At 41.8% G+C, this 19,162-nt stretch overlaps 2 protein-coding genes across 4 annotated transcripts in view; one reads left to right on the top strand and one right to left on the bottom strand.

Annotated features, from left to right (window-relative positions):
• The window catches only part of SHB (SH2 domain containing adaptor protein B), a 333,076-nt gene that overhangs the window by 284,287 nt on the left and 29,627 nt on the right, over positions 1 to 19,162 (top strand). The gene's annotated exons all lie outside the window — the stretch shown is intronic.
• The window catches only part of GNE (glucosamine (UDP-N-acetyl)-2-epimerase/N-acetylmannosamine kinase), a 34,937-nt gene that overhangs the window by 6,471 nt on the left and 9,304 nt on the right, over positions 1 to 19,162 (bottom strand). For 2 of the 3 annotated variants that reach the window (XM_054283609.1, XM_054283618.1), the window contains exons 2-8: positions 15,413 to 15,621; positions 13,313 to 13,764; positions 12,167 to 12,319; positions 11,505 to 11,717; positions 11,179 to 11,266; positions 2,903 to 3,113; positions 420 to 549 (exon numbers count right to left, since the gene is read on the bottom strand). In XM_054283609.1, the coding sequence (XP_054139584.1) occupies positions 420 to 549; positions 2,903 to 3,113; positions 11,179 to 11,266; positions 11,505 to 11,717; positions 12,167 to 12,319; positions 13,313 to 13,764; positions 15,413 to 15,621 (1,456 nt within the window). Of the gene's footprint in view, positions 1 to 419; positions 550 to 2,902; positions 3,114 to 11,178; positions 11,267 to 11,504; positions 11,718 to 12,166; positions 12,320 to 13,312; positions 13,765 to 15,412; positions 15,622 to 17,142; positions 17,261 to 19,162 lie in introns of those variants that run through there. The other variant, XM_054283628.1, reaches the window with a different exon arrangement.

A 19,162-nucleotide genomic window follows, 5' to 3' on the forward strand; every position in this document is an offset into this window, starting at 1 on the left:
AATTTACTCCTAACATTCTTGCCTTTTTAGTTTGCCTTGGTGTATCTGAAAATTCTGCTGCACAGTTGATCCTAGCCCTAAAGAAAGGCTTACAAACAGCAAAGAGCTGTTTTTATAAACACTGAGCATCTGATTCACAAGGCCAAGACAGCAGAGAGCTTCATAATCCAGAGTACTACAAAAACACATTTTAGATATAGTTTACCATAACAGATTGTTTAATGGTTGTTACAAACTGTAGAAACTTCAGTTTTTATAGTCAGCTTCTCATTTTTAGCTATTTAGAAATGTTTGTTTGTTAAGAATATGTAAGAACTTGAAGTACAGAAGATCCATTTTAGAGAGGTGTTTTAAATTAATGAGTAGTGATTTAATTTCATGTTGGAAAATACAGACATAAAAAGTATTTGTTAACTTACCTACTCCCAAAATTCTGCAGTTTACATTTACTGCCTCTGATGCAGCCTCTACACACATCTTTAGAATTAACGCTAGTCTGTCTTCATAGGTTTTAGGGTTGAGCTGGGTATACTTCTTAACTATTTCACCCTAGAAATTAAAAACAACAAAACATGCCCCAGAGAAATGTATGTCATGATGAAATTTCTCTTCCATATAAATTACAGGTCAATTTGAAAATAGAGAGCCATAACTTATCTCTTTAAAAAAACCACAGATGCTATACTTTAGTTTTTGGGCCTGCAGGCAACGTTCGTTGACAGCTCTTGGGTACAAGTTTGTAAGATTAGGCATTGCATTCTGCTTCTGTAATCAACCCCCCATCTGAAATTAACTACACATTTTAAGGAACACATAGGTCATGTGAGGAAGTATCACTACAGCTGCTGCAACTGTTGTTAGGCATAAACCATGACAGAGCACTGTACTTAAGCTCAACACTGTGTTAAAAAAAGAGAGTAACAATTGCTTAAAAAGGACAGAAAACCCACAGTGCTTTAAAAATAAAATCTTTCCAATATGACTGCATGAAAGGTTTCTGCACCAAAAAGGCAGAATCAGACAGACAGAAATACTAGAAATTTCAAGGCAAAATTGACTGTACTTTCAGAAATATCTTCCAAGTGATTACACTTCTGAGTTACTTGCAATATCTGTGGAGTACCATCAAGTGTCACACATCATGACACTTGATGGTACCCAGAATACTCTGGGTTTAAAGGGACCTCAAAGGTCATCCAGTTCCAACTCCGTACCATGGGAAGGGACATGGAACCAAACCAGGCTGCTCAGAGCTCCATCGAACCTGGCCTTGAACACTTCCAGGGATGTGGCACCCCAGACTCCTCTAGACAACCTGTTCCAGCACCTCCCCATCCTACAACAAAGAACATCTTCCCAATATCTAATCTAAACCCACCCTCTTTCAGGCTGAAGGCATTCCCCCTTTTCATGTCACTACATGCCCTTGTAAATACTTTGGAGAGGGTGGGGAGGGGCCATGAAGATTATTTTCAACCCTATTCATGCTGTGTAATGAACGTATTCATGATGCAAGCTTGGAATCCATGGGCTAACTAAGGAACTGACATTAATTCAATGTTTACGTGGCAGGATTAGGCCAGGAGACTGCTGAAGGGATCCTGTGTAACAGTGTTATTCTCCCTGTTAAATCCCCTGTACTATGCATCTCAGTGAATTGCACTGAATTAATGCAACTCAGTAAAGAGGAGTAACAAAGACAGTCTATAAACAAACATGGCTGAGTCACTGTTGCCAAAGAACTTGGAAAATTCCAAACTGATAATGGGTTCGAGTACTGGGTCCCATCATCTCAGTATTACATAAGTGACAGAGTTTGTGGATTTTGGATGCTTAGTTTCTTCCTCACTTTTAGGTTCGAGGGTGCATCAGAGAACTTGTTTTGGAAGACAAGGTTGCAGCAAATATTATCAGAAGACATAGGGCCTCCTAAAAGGAATTTTTAAATGTCCTTTTTTTTTGTGAAAATAAAATTAAATTTCATATTCTGCCACTAGCTGTTAAATACTTACATCTGTTGTGTAAATTTTATTATGAGAGTCTGATATGTAACTTCAAGCTCTGTAAAGTGGGCAGAATTTTTTTATATTATTTTTTCCAGTCTGTGTTGACTCATAGGAAAAAATGTGGTGTCAATTTTGCTTCTAAAAATATTACACTTTTAAAAGCTGTCTTTAAGACCTTGAAGATCTGTCAGACATCTCTGAAATGAAAATTTTCTCTTAATGTGAAAATTGTGGACTGTGTCAGGTCACTTTACATAACCCTTCATGCTTCTGGAACCTTATTCTGCCTTCTGGGCAATTATTATTGAACTGATCTAGTTATCTGCAAATATGAAGTCTAACGGTAGGTGTAATTGTCCAATACTGTTGAGAACAAAAGCAAAAGACTTCTCATCATGAATTTTATTCACATCTTTGAAATGCTGCAGAGTTCAGTAAATTGATTTGCTAGATGCTGGTTGTTGCTCAGAATGGTCTTGTGTCAATTAATGGAAGTGTAAGGCAGTGGGGAAGCAAAAAAACTAATACTGCAGCCCTCCATGTTTTGCTTGACATACAAAACCTTGCAGGTTGAACCGAGTTACCTTTTAAGAAGAACCAACACATGCAAAAGCTGTTCTATTCGTCAAAGTCTGTAGTCAACCCACAAAGAAGCAGCTAAAACCTTGCACCGCCAAATGGGCATTGCTAGTTTAACATCAGTCTTAGAAGAGCAAAGCAATAAGCAAGTTTTATCAGGACAGTACGAGAGGCAGGAAAGAAGGTGAGAAATCTTCTTTGTCCCTCAACAAAAGCTGATAGACTACTTTGTTTTGGAGCTATTTGGCATCACAAGCCCGTACCCACAAAGCCCAGTGGAGTTGGCAGAATATCTAGAAGCACAACAGAATATTTACCTTCATACTGACGATTGCTACTCGGAGATTTGTTCCACCTAGATCCACTGCCAGAGCACTCTGTGTCTCTAGAATATGGTCAATATCTTGAGAGATATTATCTTTGACAGGAGGAAAACAGAATTTCTTTTGCAATGGTTCTTTGAGGTCAATAGATTTAAGGAACTTCAAAATCCTTGGAACAGCATTACCATCTCCATATATTTTTGAGCTATAATACAAAAAAGAATTAATGTAATTTAAAATAACACTGGAATCTATAAAGTTCTTTGTATGGCAGAAGAGTTTAGAACAGTACAGTGTCATTACAATATTATGATCTGGCGACTCTGCCAATACTGCAGCTCACACTATGACAGACTGTCATGAGACATGGTAGATAGTGACAGTAGTTAAAAGAACACACACAGATCTTTCAAGTCTGGCATTAGCTCCATTTTGGAATATGAAACTGGAATGCAGAAAACTGGAAATTAATGATACCAAAATCCCTGTAAAATTAGGTTTAATGAAGCAGAAATAAAAATATGGGCAGTTTATGTGGTACAAATCAAGTAAGATGTACTTATCGCACAGATGCCAACTATGTAATAATAAACCACACATTCATGTCAGTTTTCAACATGACTGTTTCTAAAATATCATACACAGCATCAGATACTTGGTATTAAAGAATTCAGTTTTACTGTTCAGTTTAGATTCTTAAGAAATACTCTTTTTATCCTTGTCCTTAGTTGAACAAGTATCTATCAAACTTTATAAGAACTTAGAGGAATGAGAGTCAGTACTCATTAGGGCTGAGGAATAAGGAAAAGCACCTTCCCAGAATTCTGCAGCTTCCCTGGAAGCTTGCACTCAGGACTCTCTATGCATCATGAGGTCAAATCAGTTATTGAGTATTGTGTCACAGAAACACAGAATAGCTTGAGTTGGAAGCGACATCTTGAGATCATCTAGGCCAAGGCAGGTCACATTGAGCAGGTGACAGGAACTCATCCAGGTGTGATTTTAATGTCTCCAGGAAGGGAGACTCCACAACATACCTGGGCAGTCTTTGCCTGTGGTCTGCCACCCTCAATGTAAAGCTCTTCAAGTTGAGATGTAACTTGTGTTTTGGTTTATGGCCATTACTCCTTGTCCTGTTGCTGGGAACCACTGAGAGGAGTCTGGCACCATCCTCTGGGCACCCGCCTTGGAGATATTGTTATATATTGAAGAGACCCCCGCTCTCAGTTGTGTCTTGTCTTTGTCTAGACACGGCCAGCTTCCACATTCTCTCTCTTCTCATAAGAGAGATGCTCCAGACCCCAAATAACAGAATCACAGAATAAACTAGGCTGGAAAAGACCTTTGACACAATCGAATCCAACGTGTTACCTAACATTATCAGCTTAACCATGGCACTGAATGCCTCATCAAGTCTTTTTTTTAAACATCTCCAGGGACAGCAGCTCAACCATCTCCCTGGTGTCACGATCCGCTCATACGAACAGGGGTTGCGATGGTTCAGAGTGCAAAACACAACACAGTGGGGATTTCAGTATCAATCAAAACAAACCACTGTTTATTGAATGACCACAGCAAATGCGATAGAGGGATTAAGGGAGAGAAAAAAGATAGAGAAAGGGGGAGAGAGAAAGGGGTGGGCTTATAGCTGCCAAATGTAGAGATGAAATCCTCTGCAGTGCGGCCGAGGATCCACCTGTTATGTCAGGGAGATCTCAAAGTCCTGGTTATCTCAGGGTTCTACTATAGTCCATTGCTGAGGGGGGGAACAGATCTTGAAGTAAGTCTATTGAAATGGCTGAGGGGAAAAAGGTATTGAAGATGGGTACAGACAGCCCACGTTCTCAGCAGGATAAGTCAATATCAGCAGTGAGCAGGACCCATTGTGTTTCTGCACAGGTTTCTATGGGAAACCAGTCTAGGTCCAGTGAACACATCTGCAGGCAGCACTTAGCAGGCATCCTGCTTCAGTCAGGCCAGCACCCCTGGATCAGAATTACGGGCGTCTCAATCTCAGTGCTTGGGAGGGGGGCATCAATCTCTGTCCATCATGGTGGTAGTGGAGCAGATGAAGGATTTTCAATGGGAGGGCTACCAAAGTTGCCCCAGCAAGTTCATCTGGCCAAGAGGTGGGAGAATTCCTGGGCTATGGTCATGAAGCAGGTGCAAGCATATAGGGTGCGTCGCCCCTTAGCAGGCCCTGCTAGAAGCAGTCACTGTAGATACAGCTGTGAAGAATCACTTGGCAGGCCAGAATTCTGCTCAGGGGCCTCAGGATTTTTGGAAGTTCATCCACCACCGGCAGGCCAGAATTCCAATCAGGCTCCAGATGTCTGTCCTTGGGATAGTCATGAGGCAAATGAGGAGAACTTCATACTACCCTTCACACCTGGGTAGCACATTCCAATGCTAAACCACTCTTTCTGTGAAGAATTCTTTCTAATATCTAGCCTAAACTTCCACCTGGCTACAGCCTTTTGTCAGGGAGTTGTAGAGAGTTATAAGGTCTCCTTGAGCCTCCTTTTTTCCAGGCTAAACTCCCAGCTTCCTCAGCCGTTCCTCATAGGATCTGTATTCCAGGCCCTTCACCAGCCCTTCTGTTGCCCTTCTCTGCATGAATTCAAGCATCTCAGCGTCCTTCCTAAATTGAGGAACTGGACACAGCACTCAAGGTGTGCCCTCACCAGTGCTGAGTACCGGGGCAGAATGACCTCCCTGCTCCTGCTGGCCACACCATTCCTGACACGCCAGGATGCCCTTGGCCTTCTTGGCCCCCAGGGCACACTGCTGGCTCATGTCCAGCCGGCTGTGGACCAGCACCCCCAGGTCCCTTTCTGCCTGGGTCCTGTCCAGCCACACCACCCCCAGCCTGTGGTGCTGCAGGGGGTTATTGTGACTCAGGTCTGGGACCTGGGACTTGGACTTGTTAAACCTCATATCCTTGGACTCGGCCCATCTATCCAGCCTGTCCAGGTCCCTCTGCAGAGCCCTCCTACCCTCTAACAGATCAATAATTGCTCCCAGCTTGATGTCATCTGCAAATTTACTGATAGTGAACTCAATCCCCTTGTCCTGATCATCAGTGAAGATATGAACAGGACTGACCCCAGCACAGACCCCTGAGGGACACCATGGTGACTGCCCACCCACTGGATGTGACACAATTCACCTCCACTCTCTGGGCCCGGCCATCCAGCCAGCTCCTAACCCAGCTAAGAATGCTCCTGTCCAAGCCATGGGCTGCCAGCTTTTCCAGCAGTGGAAGTCCTGTGGAGAGATGGTGTCAAAGGCTTTGCTGAAGGTCAGATGGAGAGCATCCACAGCCTTCCCCTCATCCACCAGGTGGGTCACCTGGTTATAAAAGGAGATCAGGTCGGTCAGGCAGGACCTGCCCCTGCTAAATCCATGCTGGCTGCAGCTGAGCCCTGGGCCATCCTGGAGGTGCCACGTGACCACACTTGGGATGATCTGTGCCATTCTCCTGCCAGGCACAGAGGTCAGGCTGACAGGTCTGCAGTGTCCTGGATCTTCCTTCCTGCCCTTTGTGTGGATGGACATCACTGACCAGCTTCCAGTCATCTGGGACCTCCCCAGTGAGCCAGGACTGCTGGTAAATGATGGAGAGAGGCTCACAAGCTCATCTGCCAGCTCCCTCCTCACCTTGGGATGGCCACCAGGGCCCATAGACGTGTGAGCATCTAAGTGGCTCCGCAGGTCTCTGAGTGCCTCCTACTGGATAACAGGGGGACCATTCTGCTCCCTGTCCCCATCTACCAGCCCAGGAGGACAGCTGTCCTGAGGACAACCTGTCTATTAAAAATTGAGGCAAAGAAGGTGTTAAGTATCTCTGCCTCTTCATCATCTTTAGTTACTAAATACTGTTCCCCATCTAATAATGAATGGAGATCATCCTTGTCTCTCCTTTTGCCATTAATGAATTTATAAAAATATTTTTATTGTTCTTCATAGAAATGACCAGATTAAGTTTTAATTGGGCTTTTACCTCCCTAGATTTTTTTCCTACTAGACCTACCCACACCCTTAAATATTTCCTGAATTACCCGTCCCTTTTTCCAAAGGTCATTGCCTTTTTCTCCCTTAGTTCCTTCAGAAGTTCGTTTTTCATCCAGATCAGTCATCTTCTCCAACAGCTCATCTTTTGGCACATAGGGACAGCCTGCTCCTGTGCTTTCAAGATTACTTTCTTTCGGTACCCCCTTGTTTTTAAGGACTGCTTCCTAAGGATCTTTCCGAATCAGCTTCTTGAATAGGCCAAAGTCTGCCCTCTGGAAGTCCAGTGTGGAAGTTTTCTTGGTGGCCCTCCTTGTTTCACCAATTATTGAGAATTCTATTATTTCATGATCACTGTATCCCAAATGGCCCCCAACAACCATATCTCCCACCAGCCCTTCTCTGTTGCCCTTTTTGAAGATCACTGGCTTTCTTCCAGTTATTAGGCATCTTTCCCAGTCCATGATTTTTCCAAGATAATGGAGACTGGCTTAGCAACATCTGCTAGCTCCCACAGCACACATGCGTGCACCCCATCAGGTCTATAGATTTATGGGTGTTTAATCTGCCTAGCTGATCTCTAACCCAACTCTCGACAAGCAAGTCTTCCATTCTCCAACCTTTTCTTCTTACTCTGACGTCTGGGATTCCTGAAGGCTGTTCTCAGCAGTAAACACTGAAGAAAAGAAGGCATTCAATAATTTGGCCGTCTCAGTGTCTTCCAATACCAGGGCACCCCTATGATCCAGCAGCAGCCACACATCTCCCCTGTTCTTCCTGTTGCTGCTGATGAATTTGTAGAAGTCCTTCTTGTTGTCCTTTACATCCCTGGCCAGACTGAATTCCACATCCCTGCATATTGTGACAATGTTCCTATAGTCTTCCCATGTGGCCTGCCCCTTTTTTCACATCCCATAAATTTCTTTCTTCTGTTTGAGTTTTACTAAAATCTCATCTATTTAGGGCTCCAGCCCTCTTTGCCTGATTTCTGGATCATAGGGACGCACTGGTCTTTAGGTCAGAGGAAGTGATGCTTGAATACTGACCAGCTCTTTGGACACCCTCCTCATCTGGAGTCCTAACCCATCAGATTCCTCCAAATAGGCCCTTGAAGAGGTTAAAGTTAGCTCTTTCCAAGTTTAGGGTTCTAATCCTGCTTGCTGTTTTGCTTCCCCAGGGGAGGATTCTGAGTTTCTAATGGTCACTGCAGCCAATGCTGTCCCCAGCCTCCACATCTTGAACCAGTGCCTCTTGGTTTGTTAGTAAAAGGTCCAGAACACATCTTTCCTCACTGGCTCCTCCACCATTGCATCAAAATTATCTTAACTGATCTGCAGGAACTTCCTGAACTCTGTGCCAAGCTGTGTTGTCACTCTTAACAAACATCAGGTACAAATCTCCCAGGAGAACCAGGGCCTGTGATGCTATTTCAGTTGCCCACACAAAGCCTCATCAACTTTCTCTCTTTATCAGGTAGCCTCTGGTAAATATCCACATCAGTGTCACCCATATTACTCTGTCACTTAATTCTCATCCATAAACTCAACTTGTTCATCTGTCCCTGAGTAGAGCCTGATACAGTCCAATTGCTCTCTCACATGAAGAGCAACTCCACCACCTTGCTTCTCTGACCTGTCCTCTCTAGATATAGCCATCCATGACAACATTTTTCTCCACACATAGCCATCCATGACAACATTCCAGGTATATTGCCATAATTCCAATGAGATCATGGCTCTGCAACCTCACATAGATTTCTAGTTTATTAGATTACACTTGCTGAGTGCACTGGTATACAGGCGCTTTACGGAAGATCAAGCAACCAGGCTGCTTGACGGGGTGTGAGAGTCATGAACACCACAGTCATAAAAACCCTTGATGTGTTTTGCCCTATGATCCTGTCCTGGAGTGATCTATAATGCTGTATTCCACAACTATCTGTGCCAAAAAATCATTACTGTCTTGTCACTGTCATATTTTCTGAAAAAACCCTTCACCAGGATTTCTTCACCTGGGAAGCTGAGAAGTCTTAGAGAAGAATGAAAGCAATAATTATCTGATTGCTTCTCTTGTGTTTGCCGCTTTGGAATGTGGTTGGAGATTGTTTATTCAACAGGTAGGTAGGTGCTTGATTGGTTTCATGTGAACTGTTTTTACTTAATGACCAACCACCATCCAGCTGCGTCAGGACTCTGGAAGAAGTCATGAGTTTTTAATTAGTATCTTGTTAGGCCTTCTGTAAGGATCCTTTCTCTATTCTTTAGTATAGTTTTAGTATAGCAATCTTTAATATAATATAAAGTAATAAATTAGCCTTCTAAGAACATGCAGTCAGATTCTCAATTCCTCCTTCATCCTGGGGACCCAGCAAATACCACACTGTCTCTTCAAGACGCTGCAGCTGGGGACCTCGTGTGCATGCGGCAGGAGGGAGGGTATTTTTAAAATTACCCTGCCCAGGCAGTTTCCTGCCTTTTGCTGGCTAGTGTTTGCTTTGAGGGCTGTTTCATCTTTGTTTTGGTAGAGATTTTTCCCTTCCCTTTTTGGGTTCTCTTTTCATTTCCCCCCAACCCCCCACCCTGCCTCAGACGGACTCCAGCTGGTGTTTCTGGGCTGTCCTGGGGCTAAGTCTATATGTGCCCTCCTGCTGCTGCAGGGAGGGGCTGGCCCCGCCTCAGCCCGAGCTGCTCCAGGAGAGAAGACTATGGGAGTAGATCTTCTCCCTTTTGTGGCAGCCTTGGGTTTGCCAGTCTAAAAACTGCATTTTGCAGTCAGAAACTGTTTCAAAGGGAACTTTGCAAGGTCTGCTGGCAGCAGATAAGCCAGCGAGTTCCTGGGGCTGGGCACTCGGTGCCAGTGGGGATGGACTGCTCCTTCCCCACCAGCCCATCCCAGAACCATGGTGCAGAGCACGGCAGCAGCACTGGCAGAGCCCACGGACAGCAGGAGGAAGTGGCAGAAGCCACTGGAACCAGAAAATTTCCATTTGCCTCCAGAACTGCTCTGCAGAGTCCTGCCTTCCCAGTGCGGGTTCTCACCATCTTGCCTCTTTGTTCCTGGGAGGCACCACCTTGGAAGGGAAGGGTGTGATGCCCCTTTCCCTTTGTCCTTCAGCCATGCAGCTGCCTCTGGCAGGCATCACTTCAGGAACAGTTATTTCTGGCATTTCAGGTCTCTCCCTGTTCCCATGAGGTTGTGAGATTTAGCAGTTTGGTATCTAACAGTTATTTACTTTCCCCCCTCCCACACCCAACCTGCAGGCATCCTGTTTGTTAATAAACTTGTTTTTCACTTGCATTTACTCCATTCATTATGTGTTGTTCCTTATTGGTAGAAAGGGATTGGTTGGAATCAAGGGGAAGTTACTCATTTCAGAGTGCCCATCTCTTTAAATTTCCTCAAAATGAGACAGATCTTCAATCTGAGCTGCAGCCAAGGAACATCTGACTCTGCAGTGGTTGCTACGACCTGCTCCCCAGGAGGAAGCAATGGCACAATTGTTGCCATTTGCACCCTGATTCCCAGTCCTTCAATTTAAAATCCACCTCACCAGGCTGGCTAGCCTGCTGCCAAAGAGACACTGCCCTTTTTATGCCCTTTTTAGCCGGGGGATCCAATTCCCCTGTAACAGGCTAAAAATAATAAAAACACGACCCACTGTTATAAAAGCCAAAACCTTCTTGATAGCACCAGGCACAAACCCAGACACTGATCTGCACAATGTGTCTGCCTCTGACTGGCCTGATTTCTCTGACTGGTAGGATACATGAGGAGATGACTTGGGCAGAGATGTTTTTCATGTGCCTCACCAGGGCTTTATAGTCTTCCTTGATCCTGGCCATGTTTTGGCTCTTAGTATCATTTGTACCCACACAAAGTGTCTTTAAGGCACAAGTCAAGGTAGGCAGACAGGATGTTCTCTCCCATGCTGCTCCTAAAGAACAAGCTCTCTTAATCACTGGTCTAGGTTAATATAAATTTTGTCTTCTTGACTTTCGGTTGGATGTTAAATGAACACTTATTGAAACATGAACATATTAAATGAACTTGTATTGAAATATTACTAGTAACATTTTGCTCTATAAATACTACTGCATACCAGACAACGCATTATGGTTCTGAAACGAAAAATCATTTGCAACCTCCAATCAGTGTATTAAATGCACTCCAATCAAATATGATGAAACACCTTAGGACTAAATGCCTTTTACTCTACTGCTTCAACATCCCCCTCAATGAATTAAGATGAGTGTACTCACCATGGATATTGCTTCCCAAACTGCAGCTGTAGAGCATGAAGAATCTTATCCTGTGTATCAGCATCACGAACATGAAGAACATTTTCACCTAGACAACAAAAAATTAAGATAATAGGACAGATCAGATGCTCAAATTGCATTAGAGTATGAGCTGCTTTAGAAATGAAAAAAAAAAAAAGGTTTTATTTCCTCTGTGAGGGCAAGATGCCCATCAGATTGACATCACTCTTCATCAGTTCTGTGCCTCCCCTTGCTCCCACTAAAGCAATGGTGACACCTCTGAGACACAGTCCTGCATTATAAAACGCAGTTAAGAAAACATGTACCTGTTTCTCTTCCTGTCTGCCGTGTCCCCAGGTTGATGACAGGTGTGCCAAATGCTCCCACCTCTCTGACACCACAACTGCTGTTACCAATCATACAACCAGCATGAGCAACTAGCTGAATGAACTGGTCAAATGGCACATGCTTCACTGCCCGAAAATTGGGATGGTGTTCAATGCCCTTCTTCCTCATCACACGAACCATCTCTTTGCTTCCTACAGAAAAGCAAAATAGAATAAATTATTTAAGTTCTACTTTTAAAATCAAAGTCCTAGCACACAAAGAATATAGTAGCCAGCCACTCACTGAGTTGCCAGCTCTGAATAGGTTTTTGCTCTTTTTATCCTTACACTGTAAATCATTTTGCTCAGCACCTATGCCAAAGTTTGATACAAGAATTCACTGCAAAAGTGTCTTTGTAGGTTTAAGCTAATTTAAGAGGCACTAATATTGCTCCTACATGTCACCTGGTTTCTCCTCATTTTCCTTCCCACACTGAAAAACTGAAATGTACTCTAGCAATGTGAACATAGAGCTGCAGCAGATGCACCCACAAGGCTGACACAATCCAGCTATTTCCATCTGGCTGGAAGACCTGGGATAAAAGCACTCTTTTGAAGACAATCTGTTATGTGTCACTCTGTCACGAAGGTATTCTACTCACCTGCATCCACATTAGGGAATAGAACAAGTGTTCTCTTGTTGAAGGAGATGAGTGCATCTAGTGTCAGCTCAAACATCTTTATGGAATGTTTAATATCTGTGGTTACAGGATGCTGCAGAGCAACTATATAATCTCTGGTTTTGACATCTTCACCTGTCCAAATGGAGGTCAAGAGAAGTTTTTTTATTGGCGTAGAATAGCATGAGGAAGGAAGGACATACTTTTAGAACTACAGATGTGAAACCCTGAAAAGCTGAGGCACCGAATGGGATATATCTAACACATCGGGAAAATGCTAGAATAAAAATCAAGGTACTTACAGGGTAGCCTAGCTTGTTATTGGCCTATCTAAGCATGTCTCATAATTTTACAGACCACTGCTAAATGTCTACAAACTGTTAACCTGCAATCCTACTTCTGAAGCTTTCCAAGACTATACCAGGAGATCAGGACACTACTCTCACACCACTATAAATCTGGAGTAGCTCCTGAAGCTGCTCTGATTTTCTGTCAGTTGTCCATTCTCAAGCAAAGACCTCATTTCCACGGTATTAAAACAGTCAGTCACACTAGTCTTAGTACATTTGATAAACATTTATCTGCAAAACATACTGATTGAAAAAGATTCCTGCTTCTACACATGGTAACCCTACAGGACACTGCTTTGTCAAAGACAAAAAGGAAACATAAAACCCCACTGTTAACAGGAATTATTTCTAAGTCAGTCAGTATTAAACACCAAAAGCCTTTGGTGCATGTTGTCCTGTTGCAGTGCATTCCTCAAAAAAAGGTTAATAATACAAATCTGTGTGACTTTTTTTACATTAGGCCTGAACAGCTTTGATTCTATTTAACTAAAACTCTACTACACCAAAGTAACTGCTCATGTAAGACTGTTCTGCTTTTAAATTGTTCAGCTCAGAGAAAATACCCATTTAAGGAGTTATTTTTTGACTTGGCAAAAGTTCTGGAAGTGTTCAGTAAAATAGATTTGTTTCAGTTGTATGTGGCAGAATGAAAGCAAATGTAGAAAGAAATACCAAGTACTATTAAAAATACATATTATTTTTTGACTGATAGCCTACTTACTGAGTTCGTCTAGTGTTGAAAGGCATGTGAGAAAAACATAAGAAGTGGCCTGCTTACCTAGCCACATGCTAATAATACTCATGTAGTCTTTGTTTTTGGCAGAGAGAAGCTTGTCATACGAGGGACAGCCTGCTAAAAGGATGCGGTCGTGGTCTTCGCACATGGCTATCAGGTGCTGCTCTGCACTCCTCGTGCAGCACACGTGGTAATGGGCCAGCTTGGTTATGGCATGTCTGATGGAGTCATCGATGGTCCCGCTGACCTCCCCACCTTCAATGTGAAGAATGCGAATGTTCATCAGGGCTGCGGACGTGGCCAGGGCCAAGGCATCGAATCTGTCCCCATGAACTATCATTATGTCAGGCTTCAGGCGGTTGAGGACGTCAGGTAACTTGACTAATGCAAGGCCCACCGACTCCACCATAGCTGCCTCATCCTCCCCTCTCACGATGGTGTGCAGTCTCGTATGAATGTCAAAGTCATCTTGTTCAATCATACGATAGGTGTTACTGAAGGTCAGAGAAAAAGCGTTATTAGAATAAATACAACTTGATTTTACAGCAATATTGCCTCACAAAATAAACATGAATTACAACAGCTGTACTGGGGTTGAAAAAAGACTTGCTTTCCACATCTTCTTCACTGAGGAAAGTACCTTTTAAGATTTTAACAGAATATTCTCATCCATGTGAAGATCCTCCCTAATATTCCAAACATCCAGTTTTTCTAGACACCATTAAGGAAGAACTGTGCTGAACACATTGTGGAAATCCTCAGAAATCAAACTCTTTGTTCATACGTCCACTGAGACTTACAGAGAATAGATATGGCATGACTTCCTGTCAGAAAGGGTATGTTTATTGACATTTCTGTGGACAAATCTATAAATACAACAACCAATGTGATGCAAAGCTGAGGCCTGTATGTTTAAAGAAAACATCCTGCAGGTAGCATATATTATTTCAGACTCTGTATTTTTTTAAGGCATATCCTTTTTATTTTACTGAGTAAAGGGCCTCGCATTTATATAGCATAAATTTCATTAAATTTCCAACTCCATTTACAAATATCCTTCACAGACCTACCATCTTCCTGATTATGTACATTTATCTCAGACAACTTTTTTTCTCTTTGTTTCTGTATTCTTTGCCTTTTGAAAGGTGAAAATCTAGGAGGCAAGCGAGATCGTGCATTTATGTTTGCCAGATCAAAATCTCTACTGTTTGCTTTGTGCATTACAAGTCATTCACAATACAGAGATAAATGTTAAACACCTTGGAACTGGAAAAGTAGCATTTTGTATTACTTTGCACAAGTCTTGCAGACAGTCAAGGGTCATGCGATATGGAGAAATCAGGGCCATGTTTGTCCTTTACGGCAAATTAAATCTCCAATCAGAGAGGGTGCAATTCAATGTACTGACCTGTCAAGAAGTTAAACTGTTTTTTTTTTTTTTTTTCCTGAATCAGGTTACTTTTGTGATGTTGAATTCACCTTGCCATGTTACTGGCTGCAAACAACATCCAGTACAAAGCAAGGAACAGAGCGCTGTAATGTGCAGAAAGAGAACAGTCACCAGTGGAACATCCTGTCTTACTAGTTCTCTCCCACCTACCCATACATGACCAGACAACCATATAGCTATCATTTTGTCATTAAATTTTGTCATTCATTTTGTCAGAAACATATGACGACAGTTTCCTGCCTCCACAACACTGGAAGTAAGAACTAACAGTGTTCTCCTGGCATGTGCAATATGTACTTTCTCCAATAACTGTAAAGCAGAAGAGCTGCAATTTAACATGACTGAGGAGGCTCTTTTCTCTATGAAAACTAAAAAACTGTACCACATTTCCATTTGATAATCACCAGGTTTCAGGGAAAAATGCAGTACATCACTTTCTCACTTCATACAGCCTGTGATTCTTTTTGGAGTCAGTTACAGCATTTGCACAAAACTTTCTAGAATTTACGACTGGCTGAAAAAAATGATTGCATAAAATATGCAATCTCATAAGGAGCTCAAAATAAAAATCTGGGAAAAAAAAGTAAAACTTTGTTGTCTGCACTCATGATGCCAAGAGTTTGTTTTACTAAGGTTGATATTATCATTGCTAACACCTCAGAAACATACTGGTAGATAAAAATTCACCTTACCCATAATCATCAATCAGGTGGGAACCAAGCACTACGACATCAAGCTCAAAAAACTGTGGTTCTGCCTTAATACCAAACATAATGGGAGCTAATTTTGAATAATCAGCACGGTTGCAAGTAGCAACACAAACACGAAGTTTGTGGTTGTTTCCATTCTTCTCCATTACTTCCTTCTGCTTCTGTTTTGAAAGATTCTTGAAGTACACCTCCTGACATAATAGAGAAAACAAGAAGTGTGTAATTAATAATAGCAATTTACTTACATCAAATGGCAATCACTTCATGAACAATACACACACGTGTAGCCCCAACTATGCATACTACTGCACTTAAAATGGACATCTAATACCTAACAGAACAAATGCGGTTCTCTTTCCAAACTTTAGAAGAGAAATTTTTTTTCAGTTAAAACTCAATTTTAATGCTTCTATTACTACAAAAACTATATAAAAATTCTGTATAAACAACATTTAAGTGTTATGAAGTTCAACTGTAGTCAAACAGTAAAATTACTTCTCCCTGTTCTGATGGAAACCTCTGCATAAGTAGAAAAACTATCCTGCCTTAGTAAATGAAAGAAAGAAAATCTCACATTCTAAATAAAAGAATGGAATAAATTGCTCAGATGCATCCACTGACAGACTCTGTAAACAAAAATAAGAAGTTTTTGACTAAGACAGCTTATGTATCTCCATTAAACACATTTTGGTGAGGTAAAGCAAGTTAAACATTTATTTCCAAAGCCCTACATACCCTTTTGTAGGCCAAAGTACATTAAGAAAATCAATAATACAAAACATCAAAATAACCCAAATTTCCTTTCCTACCAAACAGAAATGGCCAAGGTGTTAGCAAGAGTTTAAGTAAGCACCATCCTTTTGGTATAAATCTGATGTTATGTCAGATTTTTGCTCCACTCTGCAGATGCAACTTCTTCTGGATTAATGGACAAGGCTTGCTTATCCTTGACTCAAAGCAGTATCAATCGCTCTACTGATTTTGCCAGCTAGAAATGTGTGACAGTACATGATAATATTAACAGGAGAAATTCCATGGTCCTTTTAGACTGCATTCACATTTTTTTCAGTAAAGTTCTAAAAGAAAGGCTACTGTGATATCACACTCTCATGAAGCTTACAAAATCAAGATTCAACTTAAAAAATTTCAAGATTTCCCTAATTTTAAGACATTAGTTTAGGTTTCATCACACATGATCATACAATGCTTTGGTGTAATAGCAACATGAGGGTCAATCAGGAATCTATGCCAAGTTGTCAAAGGTAATGTGGTATCTCTTGTCCACTTGCAATCCATTACAGCTCTGCAAAACTATCAGTGAAAACTATCAGAGAAAACTATCAGTGACCATCACTGGCAGTGACACCAGCCAGACTCAGATGTAACAGACCCCACTGTTTTTCCTCATTTCTAAAACGGCCTCTCTTCGGAGGTGGTTCTGAGCACGATGTCCTGTCATTATTTATGTAAAACTGGCCACTAATTCAAATAAAATGGTGCTGAAGATGTGAATGCCACTTTTGACACACCTATAAGCTTGTTCTTTGAAACTGCATGAACAATTTAAGTATAACTAGAGCCAAACTGCTCACAAAACTCTTCAAGTTGGCCACTGCTGCATACATATTCTATACTATATAAAACAAGAAGCCAAAGTAAAAAACTGCAAAATAAGGAAGTGACAAAGCAAACTAAACTGAACTCCAAGTTACCTGTCTGAGCTAGGACCACCATGACCCCTCCAACAAAGCAGTTTCTCTTCACTTATGCAAAACAGTCTTTTAAGAAGCAGAATAGTTTTCTTTCTTTTTTCTTCAAGAATTGTCTGAAATTCTAAAAACCTTCCATCCAGACACAGAACATACCATCTCCTAAAACAGAAGGTCTGTAAGTTGAGAAAAAATGAAATCTCTTTTTCCACCATTTTTTCACAGATCCAACAGAACTGAATCACTAGCCCACATATCTTTCCAGCCATGAAGAGCTCATTTAATTACAGTTAGTATTTGGCTGTAGTAATGGTCTCTTGAAATAATTTTAGACGTAGATGTTGAGACACTTCAAATCTGTCTGAATTGACTAGAATCAAAGGCAGTTTCTGGTATTTGTCCATTTCAACTTCTGTTAACATTATATTTAAAAGCAGAATTATTTCCAGTACTGCCTTAAAACTCTGTAACACAGTAGTTTCAAAAAGCTGCCAAGTGCAGACATTGGCCAGGTTTTCTATTGCTGTCAATTTTAAACACCTGCCTATCTGACGAACCAAAATATTTACCCTAGTATAAGGTAGGTAACAATGCAGTATAATTATCAACTGCATGTGGAAATTTGCCACTAATTAAATAGGTTTATTGTTTTCTAGGATAACGTAGATGTTTCCTAAACATCTGATGTATTGCTACATCACAGTTTAATAACAGACATTATTTTATCCCGACTCCAAACTTTTCTGAGCCTAAATGCTCAAAAAAATAATTCTTAATTTCAGACAGTATTCACTGTCAAAAACCAATGGCCAAGTCCCTTCAGCCATTAACAGCAAATTCCTTCAAGCATAGCTGCGATGACCTAGTTACAAAATTTTGTTACCAGTGTGGTTTTAGAATTTATTATCAGCTTTTGCAGGCAAGTCATCTCTTTTCAGGACAGTTCACCAAAATTGAACTGCATATATTGAACTGGAAATAATGCAATTGAACTGGAAATAATGAATCCCTGACATTTGCCTCTTAGTTTCTAGATATTTGACGATACACTGAGTTTGGTCTACATAGAACTCTCTAGCTGGGGGATCCTCCTGTTCCAAGGTCTATCTCTTCTACCTTGTAGGAACTAGCAATCTTTAGCAGAAGGGTAAAGAAATAAAACAGTCTTCCATGAAGGACTACTTGAAATACTTAATCTCCATGTGCTTTGGTCTACTGCTCTTCTATATTCCATCCTAAAGCTTTTAGATTATTACAGATTCAAGGACTTTTTGAGACTGCGAAATTCTGGGCCAGACTTAACAGCAGCCAAGCAGCTACTATTTCTCTTAGCAGGCTCAGAGCATGAGACAATCCTCGATCACTGTTTCACAAACAAATGACAACACCTCTATACTCTACATTCTACATTCACGCCTCTGAAACACTGGCTTATAAAATCAAAGACCCTGTCTCTACACTCTGTGTATGCCCATGTGTTGAAGGCTATTTCATCTTCCCAACTGCTTTGCTGTGTGGCACACAGGTTATTGTACCCTGAGCGCTTCCCACACCCTGTACCAGTATGTGTATTCCCACCACCCTTCTTCACCCATGCACTGAACCATCGGTTCTACATCGCCTATGTGCACACACACCCGGGGCCACTTCCCAGAGCCGAGTGCAGGTGACCAAACATCAAATGACACACTCAGACACCTCTGTGAGGCTGGAAAAGCATCCATCGCCCTGCACATGTTTTAGGGCAAAAAATGCTCCCCACCGTTCCCCCCATGAATGTGGCTGATGTCTCCACCAGGCCCCTTCCTGGTGCAAGGGATCAACCCCTGTGCTTCTCCAAATATTAATAAACCAAGAATCACAGAATGTGATTACTCCAATGCTGAACTGGAAGGGAAGCACAAAGATCATTGAGTCCAACTCTTATTCCTGCACAGGACAACCCAAGCATCCACGTGCCCGAGAGCATTCAGGAAGCAAACGCTTCCTGAACCCTGTAAGGCTGGTGCTGTGACCACTTCCT

This window comes from Melozone crissalis, unplaced genomic scaffold (assembly GCF_028551555.1).
Source record: "Melozone crissalis strain CALT ecotype California unplaced genomic scaffold, PUWL_Pcris_2 ptg000005l_1, whole genome shotgun sequence".
NCBI lineage: Eukaryota > Metazoa > Chordata > Aves > Passeriformes > Passerellidae > Melozone > Melozone crissalis.